The sequence below is a fragment of the Amblyomma americanum genome, chromosome 7, assembly GCF_052857255.1.
Source record: "Amblyomma americanum isolate KBUSLIRL-KWMA chromosome 7, ASM5285725v1, whole genome shotgun sequence".
Classification (NCBI taxonomy): Eukaryota; Metazoa; Arthropoda; class Arachnida; order Ixodida; family Ixodidae; genus Amblyomma; species Amblyomma americanum.
In genome coordinates, this window is record NC_135503.1 from 10,865,286 (window position 1) to 10,880,074 (window position 14,789).

A 14,789-nucleotide genomic window follows, 5' to 3' on the forward strand; every position below is an offset into this window, starting at 1 on the left:
TAGAGGCCAGGGATGGAAATTTAATGTATAAAATTCCTCCAAGAGTGAGAAAGCATAACAAGTAGTTTACCCTCGTAACTTCGAGCAACACGCTCGTTGATGCTTTTGCAACCACTGCAGCAATATTTCACGGCGCACAGGTAGACCCGTGCACAAGATACACAATGCACCAGACCACACCTCCGCATTCTTCACATTACATGCCACAAGCTCACCTTGAAGCCGAGCACATCCACTAACTCATTAACGCAAATTATTGCTGTGTAAAGGAAGTCATACCAACACACAGTTATCAGAAAAGATTTATTTATAATCGCTGTTGAAACACCGTGAGTTAGTTTTTTCTTTTCACAAGGTCACAATCCAAATGGATATGTAAACAACATATTTTACATGACGGTTTGCTGCTACATCAACACATTCATGTCCCCATGGCAGGCAGGCCTCCCTACACGCACGACTAGCCAGCACACCTGAGTAGTCACGTCGGCACGAATTAAAAGGAGGAAGCATGTGAGACTTGCATTGAGCTAAATAAAGAATACGAAGTCACAGAAGATGACAAATTAACGATGAGAAGCAAAACAGTAACGGCATACTGTGTCCGTGGGAGCTTCCGAGCAAATTTCCTCAAGACAATAAATAATCGCATAGCATTAAAAATTGTTTTCATAAGGTGTGAACTTCACAGACACGTTCACAAGTGCCAATCGAGAAAAGGCAACACGGGTTTCTGGCTTCGAGCTGACAAGTTTTGACACATGCTCAGGCCAAATCCGGTACATTTGCCCCCAATGACACTATGCCAGACTGATTCATGCAAATCAGACTAAAAAAGGAAACGACAGCTGGCTAACTACGCCTCCTTTGTTCCTTGGACTTGGGCTCATACGAAGTGGGATGAAGGAGTGTATATTGAATGTAACTCCTTGCCCATGTCTTGGCAACCAGCAAAAGAGAGCATACTGCAAAGAAACTTGTTTAAATGAAACAAGAGGACTAGGAAGAGAGAGAAAGAGAAAAAAAAAGGGTATCTCAATGTCAGCTCCAAACGCAGCTCATAAGAACTCCTAATACAAAAAGAAACTACGCAAGAATGAGGAAAACTTGAACAAGGGTGCAGATAAACCCATGACAAGAGACGAAAAATCTGGTAAAAGCTCTGGGCATACTGGCTTTAAACTTTGACATGATTGAGGGGGGTTCTTCTTCTGACACATCGCAAACGATGGAAACAGCAAAGAAGTGCATAAGCGAAAGACTCAATACGACCGCCGCTACTTTGTAAAACAATCCGAAGCATGCCCCCCTGCACGCTCGTTTCCACGTCCGTAGACGTCCCCTGCTTCCCGTCACCAGGGCACTCAAAGATCGGCAAAAAATCTGGCTGCCGCTGCCACTGCTGCTGAAGGATTAAAAAACGACCTCGCAAATAGGGGTAAAAAAATAATGAAAATGGAAAGAGAGAAAGGGGCCAGGGCACCAGTCTTTGTACAGGTAATCAACTAAGACGTGCTCCGAGGAACTCCGGCTGAATATGCAGCATGGGGCAACGTCGCTCGCTTCATGCCTCCCAGTTCAGAGGACTTTGAACACTAGGGTGTTGCCACATTGAAAGCCAAGTGCCCAGAGTCGAAGAAATGCCGGAACGAACTGCCAAGAGCGGGAGAGGTCAGGCGGCCGCAGCAACATAAAAAAACTGAATTGAGAGAGATAAACGGGGAAGCCTTCACTGCACGGTGCACTGCCGATGCCCATTACGCAACCGCAGCCGCGACTTGGGACGGTACTTCTCCAGGTAGGAGAGCTGCTTGGCATTGATAGCTCCCCGTCGCTTCCTAGAAGAGATACAAGAGGAACAGGCAGTGAGGGCGGGCAAGAAGAGACCACCCATTGTCGTGTTGACTTTACTGCCGGTATCCCGGTGATACTAGCATCACATAGACATTCTAAATGATCATCCAAAGCAATCACTGCTAAATGTGATATAGCAATGACAGCAGATGCAACTCCTTAAGGTCCAAAATGTGTTCAATGAAAATGTCCCCACGTGTGCCATTAGGCCATACCTGATATTAGAGAATGACTGCTCCTGTCCTGCCAGGCAGTAGCTGCCCAGGTTCTTTGTGTCTGATCAGCCTATAAATCTGCAGCTCCTTTTTTTTTTTTCTTTCCTGATGAACATGAGACAACATTTCGCAATAATCTTTTAAATGTTTCTTTTCCCACAGAAGAATGTGCCTTAGGTGGAAGCATAGTCAACGTGACCAATCGCAGACAGCCGCCTGCGAATATGATTAGGCACAAAAAGATTACGTGAAAATTCAAGTAGGCTAAACGCGGTAGAGAGAAGGTGATGCTGCACAGCGAAACGGGTAGCAATTACCGCCCAAGAAAGATCCAAGAAAGATTTGAGGACTTCCACACACAATCAATTTGGCACTGAAGACCTAGCAAATATACAGGGACACTGCAGAAATAAATTTTTCATACAGCTCTTGCATACAACTGTATTACAACAAAGGTTAGTGCATTAATGAAAGCAATATTCAGAAAAAAAATCCAGCAACATACTAAAATCCAAGAACACACTTCTCTACAGGACTTCGCAAACCATAAGAGCCACTATTGCTTCGTGAGGTTTTCAACTTCAATATTTTTACCAAGTATTCTCATGGTGCAAGAGAACTGCAGAAAATTAAAGAAACTGATTGCTCATAAATTTAAGGTGACAACTGAAAATACATGCTTTACCAAAGCACCATACACACAAAACACCCAAGAGTAAGAAAAAAAGTGGCACTCACTGCCTTATGAGCTCCACAGCATCCTCATAAGTCATACCTAATTCGATAAGTGCTAATGCAACCAATACAGGTGCCCTGAAAAACATCAGAAATATCAGAGTGAACACATATGAGAGCAACAAGATGGCCGAAAGTTCAAGGGCTTCGAGCACACTACAGCAAGAAACACCTACTCTGCTTATGATCCTAAAAAAACATGAAACATTGTTTGTACTACCTGAAAAGGGACACCAGGAAACAACACAATTTTTGTGCTTGGCAAAAATTAACTACATGGCTCTTTCTGGTCATTATGATGTTTGCTTGGCAGTAAAAGACGCATTTATTGTAGAGACAGTTGGATTTCCCGCCACATGATTTGAACATTGGACAACAAGACTGAAAAGGACCCCGTGATCCCCATTTAAAAAGTGAAGGTTGCTGTAGCCTAGCCTCAGGCATCAGCGCACAAAAAATTGTCTTCACGCCATTGCAGTTTGCTTGTGAAAACTGCCAGTGGTGGAGATGCCTGTGTTTCATTTTATGACTCTTTCTAGATTATAAATGCGGCCACTTGAGCAAATCACCTGAATTGCCTACGAAGTGCGCATGCTCCACCAGCTAGCATTAAAGGGGCACTGAAAGGGGCTCTATGCGGTATGCCTGTGATGTTAAAGAATAGCGCTTCACGAATATCATCCAGCAAGAATTTTTTTATGCTGTTTGTAGAAGCAGTTATCTGTTGCCTGACATCTGAAAGAATCTAACCAGGTGCAAGCGACGGAGGATAGTGCGAGTATGAAAAGTCGGCAGAAAGGGCTCGCCAACTTTTGCTCGATTGTTGGCTCTCTGCTGCGTGTTGAAGTGTATTATCGTATTTACGCGCATAATTTGCGCACCCTTAACTTATCACCCGGGTTTACAAGAAAAAAAATTTTTACTCGCATATTTTACGCACCCCGCTCTGCGCTAGACCACCATCATGCACGCGGGCTCAACCCTATGGCTCTACCCAGTAGCATTCGGCTATTCCGCGTGTTTGTTCGGAAGGCTTTTTGAATCTTTTGTGCACTGGGCGTTCATGGTGGCGTCTGGGGCCGCTGCTACAATCGCGGTGGCACCAGCGGCATCACCACTCGGAATGGCCAGCAGCGCTTCCGCGGAGGATCGGCAGCTGATAGAACAGCCAACATCGCTGTTTGTCTGGCTGATGCATGTGACTAGACTGCCGGCTACGCTTTTCTTGGTGGCTCTGACGGCTTGTGTTTGGTTGTTCGGTCGTGTCTTGCGATGGGATATCGCAACTATACAGCAAGTTTCAAACTGCTTGTCAGCGCCTTATCACGGCGCGGAACGGCGAAGCCAGCGAGAATAACCGCGTGCGCACAAGTTTGCCCATAGATGACAATCAGTGTCCGAAAACTTGTGCACACGTGGCTATTCTCAGTGGCTTCTCAGCTCCGCGCCGTGATAAGGTTTGGTCCACGCTCGCGCAGTACTGTTAAAGAATTGTGTGGTGTGATAACTGATTTATTGATTCGCGGTTGCTTTCCCGGATGAAGTTGCGAAAGCAAACTTACGGAATCCGGAACTACCGAACAATTGGCTGGGCCGCAAGCGATGACGCTGTTTTAGCGTCTTATTAGGTTCGTGCATGCACCTTCATGCCATCCCACAAGGGGGGGGGGCTAGCGTAGGGTGCGGGTCCGGGTGCTGATGTATACGCGGCAACATACACTATACCTATATTGCGCGTTACGACCTTTGTGGAGTTTTTTAAGTCGCGCTCGTGAAATCCCCACATAATTTGCGCACCCCCTTCTTAGAGCCCTAATTTCTGAATAAAAAGTGCGCAAATTATGCGCGCATATATGGTATTTATCTCAGGCGTTCATGATAACACAATGCAGTGATTGAGCGAGTTGATGTGCTCTCCTCGGAAGGTGTTTCAGAGCTCCTTGAATAGTACCACGTGACTGGGTCACGACAGTCCTGTGCAGTCACGACTGGGTCCTGTGCAAGTACTCCTTTGCTTGCATAGAATCACAGATCGCGAGGAGTCCTTATACCACCATTGGCGCAGTGGTGCAGCAATTAAGTTATGTGCTACTGCACCAGCAGGTGGCTGTTTCAAACAGAGCCACCAGTGCAGCTTGTGAGACTCAGGTACTCTTCCAGAGCTCCCATAAGGCTCGTTTTTGCATACAGTTTTTCAGGAGGCTATCTCTCGGCCAATGGGCTGATACACAACGCCATGGTGGGTAGGTTGCCACCTGCTTTTCCGGGACACGGACGGATGGACGGGTGCAGGCTTTTCTTGAGAACAGGAACTCTCATGACATCGCATGAATAAATTTGTTCCAGGACACGCACACACTGCAAACCTTTGCTGCAGACTTACCACACTTTTTTCTTTCTCCACTTTTCACCCCCTCCCGTCCCGTCCCTCAATGTGCATTTCAGCTATCCCAACTACTCTAAGATGGCTGCTGCAAATTTTTTTCTCCCCATAATCTTCCCCGTTCCAAGACACCATAATTTCCTTTCCACTCCTTCTCTCCACCACTACACTCCAATCCTTTTCACACAATTTTGCCTGTCTATTCGGTTGTAGCTGGCATGCTTAAATTTGTAGAAATCGAGATTGTCTTCCTCGCTGCTGTCGTTTTGTCCTTTTCGTGTGCGTGCTGTTCCCAGATACTACATTTTGAATCAGTCCTCTCGCGGTGTGGGCTCGGCAACTTTACTTTTAGTTCTTTTTCTGCCAATTCTACTCTGAATCAGTGCAACAATGCCTAGTGCTAGAATAAATCACACCTGACGTGTGCCTGACTGCATGCAAACAGCCGCACAAATGAAAGGTGCGTAGCTTTCCCCCTTTCAATAAACCTGCCCAGCTGAGCTAAAGTGGAAGTGTATTTTACAGCCTGAGACAATTGCCTTAGGATTGCGAAACCCCACAGGTTTTCAAGGAGGCGACACGAAGAAGCGCAAGGTTTCAGAGTGCTCACCTGCCCAGGCCGGCGACGCAGTGTACAGCTATGCAGCAGTCCGGGTCCTCCTTGAAGCGTGTCCTGAGCAATTGGAACCACTCTTCCACGACGCGTGCTGGAGGTGGGGACCCATCATCAAACTGCCAGTCCTGCAAAACAAGCATTCACGGGGCCCATTCAGCACTAATGCACTGCACTTCCCTCGCTGCAGTCCTCAAATGGGAGCAATCGAGAGTACGCCAAGAAATGTATAACACGCCACTGTGCTCAGTGCGCTCTGCTCAGTGCTTTTACTTGAAAGCAACAAACATGAGCAGCCAATTAACTATTTTTGCTACTTTCAGCAGTCACATGTGTACACAAGTTATATTTCTTAATGCGGCTGCAATGACATTAAAGGCAATGAAATTAGAAGAGGTGAGACAACAACACAACACTGACTCTGTCCAACCAACTTGCCCAGCTTTCCATCCCTCAGAGATTTATTTTTGCAGTGCCTAGAATGTTGAAAAAAAAAAAAAAAATCTTATCGTGCTGAGGAAGAAAGGGTGGACGACTGATCAAAATCCAATCCAAAATACAACCATCATGTGTCCAGATAAGGAAAAAGGATATTACTAACCCTAGGAGAATGACCCAAAAACAGGCAGTAAACTGAAACAGACATGGCAGAAACACAAACCACACTTTCCTAAAGGAGAATCCAAGCAGAGGGCAAGAATCCTCTATCTATCAATCATCAAATGCCTGTGACTAATCATTCGTGTCACATTCTTCCCTTACAGACTGCTTTCATAATGGTTTTCAGCGACTGTTCTAGTACTTTTAGCATTCACTTAGTGACAAAAATTTTCCATTCCCTTCAAAGTTAAGCCTGCAATGTCTCATTGCACCTAATAAAATGCCCATCTGCATTAAATGAAATCAACAAAACTGGCCCTGGAGTGAAAGACACTGCCTACTTACCCACACATTAATGCCTTCCTTCTCAAGCAAGTCCTTCTGATAGGTAGCCTCACATACCCTGACAACATCCTTGACATTCCTTTTCTTAAATTCCTGGAATTAAAAGAACATGCACATGAGAACAAGAAAAATGAACTGCGTGTGCATGCATACACAGATGCAATTCCTTGAGAATTAGTGAGACCTCAATGGAAAACCCCCGAGGTTCCCTTAACGAATCAAAAGCCTTTTATTTTTCTCCTTCCAGTGATTATCAATAAAATCAATTCCTGGTAAAAAATAATGGCAGCATAGAGCTCACAATGAAATAAGCTTGTGAAAAGAAACATTTAGAAATGCACAGCTTGCTTGGTTCAGTGTTGGCAACGGAAGCACAAAGCCAGCGGAATGTTCGCTATGAGTGGAGGGAGTCGCAAGGTATGGATCAGAGTAGACATTTCACAACTCATGCAGAAACTGCTCAGGTTTGCTTTCACTGGTTGCACATGTTCAGGCAACAGAAGCAACATATGAAAGAGAGCACACATGCTCGCTAATAAGTGGCCAAGGTGACACCTTTGGCATATCTTGAAGAACTGACGACACAAGGAACTGTTGTTTCATACAGCAGAAATTAATGCTACATTTACAGCACAGACCACGCAGTTACATTTGACAGCAAAGGAATCTGTTATCTCTTCACGTCTTTTCCTTGCTGCTTTTTCCTAAAGAAACAGGCCGACACAAGCTCTTGGTGGAGCGCTCGGATATATCTTGATGAGAAAACTCAATCCATAAAAATTTGGGGCAGTGGTTTATCGTTCCATCAATCGCCATATCTTACAAGCATTTCGAGACGGTGACAGAGCCAGTGGACTTTCCGAGGTTCCCAGGACACATTGAGCTCACAGGAGTTCAGCCGCCACTACGCAGCTGCAATGAACATCCACTGAGAGGTTCAGTAATTTCTGCTCTTTCTTTAACTATTTAGGCACTGAAGCCAAAGCTTTGAAAACTAAGTCTTTGGAACTATCCAGCCAAAAAAAAAATCAAGCCTCCACAATTGGCTAACACTGTATTTGAAAAACGATTTCTACCTGTTGATGAAAGCAATTTGATTTATTGAGACCCACTTCTACGTTACTGTGGACAAATGGCAAGTGTCAGGGAGGTTTCATGAACCTACAGAGCAGTTGTTCGTCGTTGGCTTACTATAAATTGCTGACACTCAATAGCAGCACAAATTCCATGTTCACATTAGAATGGCCCATACATACACGGACAAACGCTGCATTCACCAGTGTGTCTTCCTAATGTGAACATGGCTTCTGCACTGCAGTTATGTGTCAAGTATCAAACCAACTCGCCCAAAAACTTGTTTTACTTAGAAGAACCAATATGCCCTAACTTAAGATTCGGTGTAACGCTTGAACAATTAATGGAAGGTAGGTCCGCAGTCTCTCCAATGAAAATGTGTTGCCTCTGCCAACAGGATCAAGTTAAATCGAGGACAACGGCCATGAAGGCAAGGGAGTGAGCCAAATAGGTGATTAAAATGTCATTTTTATATTATTTGCATTAGAAGAAAAAAAATGACTTAATTATTTTGTGGAATATAGATACTAGCGCATGTCTAGTGTGCACTGTGTACTGTAAACATTCCACATTTTAGAGAGAGAACCCCTTCATTTAAAAAGTATTACAAAATTTTCAAATAAGCTCTGTACTCCTCTATTAATCGGGTAAAACACCACTTTCACCCAGCAGGTGCTAAGGCCGCCTGTGCAAAAGGAACAAGTCAGTAATCAACTGACAGGTAGCGTATTTGAATATTTTTACAGCATACGCATGAAGCAAAAGCTTATCTCTTCTTAAATCACTCATCTATAGATGCAAGGTAAACCTGTGCACTGTCGGGGTTCGCTTAAATGAGAAATGCCAGCAACCAGCAGGCTTAAACAATCATGCATGCCCTGTGGCGAACACGTGCAACCCTCTGTCTTTGCCTTATGCTCAAAAGACTTTCAGCCAAACATTAGTGAGCCACATACCTCCAGAAAGGCCGGCACGGTGGCGTCGGTGGGGCGGTCCGTGATGAGAAAGCGCATGTTCTTGAAGCCAATCTCAGAAGGGCCCGGCCGCATGGCTGCTGCCTTGTGCCTCATGGCTGGCGCGGACATGGCACAGCGGCGCAGCACTGCACAGTCAGCCAGACCGCTTACCCCATAGGACACACAGCACATAGGCAGAGAGAGCCAGCCAGTCCGCTTATTTGTGCTGGGCCAGGCAGTACTCGCCGCTCGAGCCAAGCACTACCTCCATCCAAGCACGGCTGCCGCTGCTGCTGCTGCCCTGTACGCCTGCTGCCGCCTGCACGACAAGGTCCAGCCACCGTTCGTCATGCATTCCATCTTCTTTACTTGCGGGGACAAAGCTCAACAGTGTGTGTGTGTGTGTGTGTGTGTGTGTGTGTGTGCATGCGTGTGCGTGCACTCCCCCTCTTTGTAATGATACGGAGGACATCAGTAAAAATTAATCGCCAAGTGCAATTTGCCCATAACCAATTATTTATGACCGAATTTCTTCTCATGCTGTTTCAGCTTTAGGTTACAAAACCCAGGCGGTGACGGACATCACAGTTGAGTTCAAGCCACATGAGGTACACAAAAACAGCAATATCGGCTCTTCCGGCAGCTAGCTGGCAAAGCAGTTGTACTGAATAAAACTATGAAGCGGCTACTGTAGCGCACTTTTTTGTCTCACGTAATCTGAGCTCAACTTCGACACCATAACCACCAATCAGCTATTGAAACTGAAACCGAAACAACCGAAGAGAAGAAATTCAATTACAAATTGTATACTGGTAAAAGCGAATTCCACATGGCAATCCGTATGCACTAAAGTCTCATGAACAATTTCAAATAAAACTTATAAAAAACCATGCAACCAAAACCCAAAAGGTTCACATGAATGCTATGGCAGCGCATGTACTCATGGCTGGCCATCAGACAGACTAGGATGAGGCAAAAATTGTCACAACAGGAAGACTGACAACATCACGGCTGCATTTGGAGTTACCACACAAACCATGCTTCATACGTTGAATTTAATGACGGCCATCTGAACCTGAAATATGCACAGCACACCTTTTGTGTTTATTACTCAAGGCAGTATAAAACAAGCCAATTTGATGAGCACTTCATTATACACATGGCCTCTGTGCTGGGACCCAAAACGTCATTCTTTTAACGCAGCTAGTAGGCATCCGCTTTTTTTTTAAACCAAAATTTGGCACCCTCATATTCGTTTGTTGAGACCAGTTCTCACCACCAACATCATTAGAGAATACCACTCCTGTGTCTTATAAGTTTTATACCTCCCGGCTCCTTGCAGAAATATGGAAAGCAACTCAGATTCAGGTTGACAAAAAGTATGGCATAGGGGCCGGAAAGCACAAAAATAAAGGCCCTGGCCCATGCCACTGAGTAAAATGAACTTTCAGCTGTACACAGTATTCAGTATTCATCAGGGCAGCACTGCTGCTTGCTCACACAGCATTACGACATGCTGAGCGTTACAAGGTGTGGCTTTGCGTGTACATGCCTTACACAGTGCAGTAAGCATTGCCTAGGCTATGGCAGAAGTAAAACTCAAGAACAACCACAGTCCTACTCCTCTGTGTCTGCAGCTAAAAATACGAATACAGCTCCACTTGCAGAGAGCACGTCAAACAGCAGCTGTCTCGAAAATAACTGCTGCGAGACGTTTAACCCAATCACGCATCCCAACAAGGGTGCCAGTTGTCACGAATTTATCCATGAGGTCTCAAGATCTCTACAGATAGCTCCATATTTGAAGGGCAACTCTAGAAGTGTTCAAACATTCTGAATTGATGTGTGCATTGTATATTGTAGAGCCGCTCAGATAATTTTTTTTTTAACTGAGTGAAACTATTCCAATGCAGCAAGAAATGAAAAACCTAAGTGAAAACTGAGCTACGAGGCTGAAACAGTGAATGCTCAACATGGCGTAAGAGAAGCAGTACAAACACTGGCAGCAAAATTCTGAAGTGTGCTCTCAATGGCAGAACCAGCAACTGGAAATTATAACCTATTTGATGAAATGATTCAAGTGATCTAAAACAAGCCTGAGAATGTTTTTTTTTTTCATTCAGCAAGTGAAGGATAACAAATGGCTGAGATAGATTGGTGATGTAACAAATGCAGGGTAACCTGTAGAAATTATCACCAAATGAAGTCATGACATGGGCAACATTAAAACAGATTTGTATACGCTGCTGTGTTGTTTGCCATAAATGATCAGGACAAGCAGGATAACCATCGGTGAAAGTTTCGTTAAGATACATGATTCTTCACAAAGCCCTAGGATGGCCCTTGAACTCAAGTTGTCAGAGCGCTAGCTTTTTCTACAAGTTTGCTGATATCAAGTAAAACCAATATTACGAGCACTACTAATGAGTTCAGAAAACAAGCTCTGTATGAATGTCAATAATCAACAGCCAATACACCAAATTCAACTAACAGTACTTTCAAAGCAGAAAGATATTGCCTGCTCCATCTTTATAAAGCTTTTTCTTTTCATGATCGCCCTGTCTGCCACACGTTCGCAATACCAGACGGTATACCAAACAGCCTAACTCAGATAAATAGACTCTACACTACCTGCATCCAAACCATCTTTAGTTTAACACTTAAAATTTTTGAAGCAGTTTTGAAGCGGTTCTGGGAGGCAGACAACAATATTCCTGAACAGCTTGGCAACAGACATATTTCCTTTCACAACAAAAGTGAGAAGCAAAAGATCAACATTTCTGAACTACACACAAAAAATGGAATGTGAATTTCTTCCTACCCCTAAGTGCACAAGCTTGTCAAATTTATTGAACCAAAGCCAATTTTCATTACACAACCTAAACAGGTGCATTCAAATAAAATTGGTAGTTTTCAAACTCTGTTCAACAAAAATAAAATGTACTGGGTCTAACTGCAAGCTGGCCTTGCCATGCTCAAGCTCTTCAAGCAACTAATGACAAACAGAAGAAGTTAAAAGACTAGTACTGCAGACCTCTGTCGAATGTTTTCTTTTGAAACTGTAATACTGTTACGTATTATTGTTCAATAAAATAAATGAACATATAGAACTGTTATGAGGCCTACAAGTTTTGCATTTATACACTCAGTACGAAACATTGGCTTTACAAAATGAAAACAAGCGCAACTCCAGCCAGAGGGGAGTGACCCAGCATAACTTAGCTAGCCCAGCTGCCACAAATGCCAAGCAAAGTTCAGCACCTGGAATCAAGTATGAAGATGAACTTCTACACACAATGTGAGAACAAAACTACCCTTTCTCTGCTAAAAAATCCATTTTATAAGAACAAATGTGACAAATAGCAGCTGGTTTGGTGCATAGCATTGCCACGCCCACCATCCAACTTTCCAATAAGCACTGAACCAGAAAGAGTAGCGCCAGCACACATGGACAGAATAACAGAACTCAATGAAGACTGTCTTCATCCGCTGACCGTAACCAGACCCCGTCAACATATGGCATAAATGCAAGACGTCAAAAGCAGATTGGGGTTGTAATGACATTGTTGAGAATGTACAACTAATACTGAACTACAAATCCAACAGCAATGAGACTGAGGAAGGAGGGCACGGCCCTTAAGGGACCCATCTGCATCATTTTTTTTTTTTTGAAAAAGGCAAACTCACAGTAATATCATAAGGCTGCCTACCATATTTTCCACTAACATAGTGTCAATAAAAATGCTTACACGAATTTAAGCTAGTTACGGGTATAAAGATATTAAGCACACATGCATACAGGAGCGTCGAGCCTGTATCTTGATAAAATGCGCTTGCAAGATCAACACAAGTAAAAATGCGGACTCCGCATATAAACTGCCTGTCTGTTGGCTGGCAATGCAGTTAGGTATTCACCAGACATTGTGTGGCAGGCAGCTAGAAAATCCTTTATTTTAGATCTTAATGTTACACTCGGCACAATAGGTCACTTCTTAGCGCTTGGTTTTCATGCCGATACGGTAAATCTGCCAATGACACACGTAGACGACGCTGGCGTCAACTTGACTGATATATCCTGACAAATGGAAGAAGACAGTAGAGTACACTACCATTCAATACAACAACTAATATAACGAAACGCCGTCGACGGACTGGTAAAGATTCCGACTTGGAGAAAAGTTTCAACAGGGCTGCATTTGCTTCTGATTATCGCAAGTATAAATAGATGACCACTGAGGGATGTCCTCTACCGAAGTGACCTACATAAACACATATACGGCGATGACACGGGAGGTTAAGTACCCTTGAATTACGACAAAGAAATGAAACCCAACAAAGGAGAAGATCAGGGAACCAACAAAGGGCTCTTTGTGAAGAGTGGGGTTCGTGACTGATAAATACGGAGGCTTTAGATTCCAGACAAACCGGGACAGATCGCAGGACGAGGCGCCGGCAGAAGTGTTGTGCGATTCCACACACGGTTACGACCACTGATTTCATTCGATGCAAACCAAAACGTGATGTCTTGAACCCCTCTAGTACCAAAGCGCAGCCAGCCCTCGTTTGCTTCAGCAAAGAAACATTCCTGCCCGTGCGATGAAATTCGAACCCAACAGCAGCATACGCCCGCACGGTAGCGCTGGCTAAAGCTATTCCGAAAATGTGGCGTGAAGAGGGGGTTTAGCTGAAAATGCGTATACCTGTGACATAAGTTAGGCTGCTGTTGAGCCAACATCACGACGGTGTCTAGCGGCGCTGTCAAAAGGTGAATCCACCAACTGGTCGCTGCGGCACGACAAATGCAACCAAATGCTTGAGCTACAGGTCGCTGCGCACTTCGCCGCACATTCAGGGCTCGTAAACAGGCCGATACGCACATAGGCCTGGCGGCTTCTTAAAGTCATGCGCATCAAATCACACAATCGTCAACCGTTTGTCGGCAAGTGCCAAAAATACATTATTTCAGGCGCATCTTCCACTAGGCCTAGCTCTCAATGACGAAACGGTGACGCATAGCTTAGACGCACATTATTTGCCAATATGTGATCTCGGTTCAGTGCCCATGAGCAAACTGCACAAACTACAAGTGATTCAACAAGTCATACTTACTGCTGCGTCGCTTTTCATTGAAGCCAGAATGTGTCTGATATTTCCAGCACACGCTACACATCAAAATATCAAGACGATGCACATGGTTGCTGCTCGCTGTCGTCACTCAGCTAGATGATGCTTCGAAGGGCGCGTTTAAGTTCTGGCTCTACTGTCTAATCAGAGCAAGCATAACACCATCTTATCGACATGAAACACTTAACTGGAAACATGTCTTATGTACGACGGGTTTGATTCTTACGGAATACATCAAGGAACGGACTGACGGGCACACAGCTTTACGCGTTAAAGTCTATTTGTGCTGCCCAAATGCTTAAAAAAACTTCAACAAAAGGTCTTATGGCAGGAGCAAACAAACTAAAAATTTAGTGAGCATGCAAAGCAGGCCACCCCACGAATCAGTTGAATCGTTAAGAGATTTCGCATGACAGTGTGTTTGGTACGGAATTTCCGTGTTCGTGTTGCTGGCAGCTGGATGAGCACAAGCACAAGGGCACAAGATGAAGCGACGGGTTTAATTTCTTGTCCGAAGCAGAACAAACCAAATCCGAAAGCACTGTCTAGCAAAAAACTTTGTGTGCGCTACAAAGAAAAAAAAAACACACTACTGCGAAATTTTCCGGAAAGCACATAAAAGCGAAACCAGAACACAATTTTCTGTACAGTTCACACTTCAAACAGTTTTGCGGACAAATGAAAAATAACATACCACTTAATGAACGCAATTACGACAGATACAGAACATGTTCTTGGTTCGCAGCCATAAACCTCTAGTACCACATGACTAGCAACTGCGACGCCGTTGCTATCCCTACGTTTTACGCCTGGATCCTCCTTTTCCGCAATAAGCCGTTCAGCATTCGCTTGACGTGACGAATATCCATTGATAGGGTGCCTGAAATAGT

At 44.3% G+C, this 14,789-nt stretch overlaps 1 protein-coding gene across 2 annotated transcripts; it reads right to left on the reverse strand.

Moving 5' to 3' along the window:
• Positions 1-289: 289 nt before the first annotated feature.
• On the reverse strand, positions 290-14,313 carry PRL-1 (protein-tyrosine phosphatase 4A family member PRL-1). 2 transcript variants are annotated; one of them, XM_077631164.1, is made up of 6 exons: positions 13,885-14,313; positions 8,776-9,094; positions 6,746-6,838; positions 5,798-5,928; positions 2,808-2,882; positions 290-1,838 (listed from the first exon to the last, which is right to left on the reverse strand). In XM_077631164.1, exons 2-6 carry the CDS (start codon positions 8,965-8,967, stop codon positions 1,730-1,732), a joined length of 600 nt encoding a protein of 199 aa, XP_077487290.1. In that variant the 5' UTR covers positions 8,968-9,094; positions 13,885-14,313; the 3' UTR covers positions 290-1,729. The 2 variants fall into 2 exon arrangements, with proteins under 2 accessions (XP_077487290.1, XP_077487291.1); XM_077631165.1 differs by lacking the exon at positions 13,885-14,313 and adding an exon at positions 13,476-13,789.
• Positions 14,314-14,789: the final 476 nt, after the last annotated feature.

What these genes read in the sequence shown, in the direction of transcription:
- PRL-1 (XM_077631164.1), bottom strand. Translation starts at nt 8,967, where the DNA reads ATGTGCTGTGTGTCCTATGGGGTAAGCGGTCTGGCTGACTGTGCAGTG. An exon ending in TGCGTCGCCGGCCTGGGCAG is followed by an intron (nt 2,883 to 5,797) that starts GTGAGCACTCTG and finishes GATGTTTTTCAG; the next exon opens with GGCACCTGTATTGGTTGCAT. An exon ending in GCTGTGGAGCTCATAAGGCA is followed by an intron (nt 1,839 to 2,807) that starts GTGAGTGCCACT and finishes TATCTCTTCTAG; the next exon opens with GAAGCGACGGGGAGCTATCA.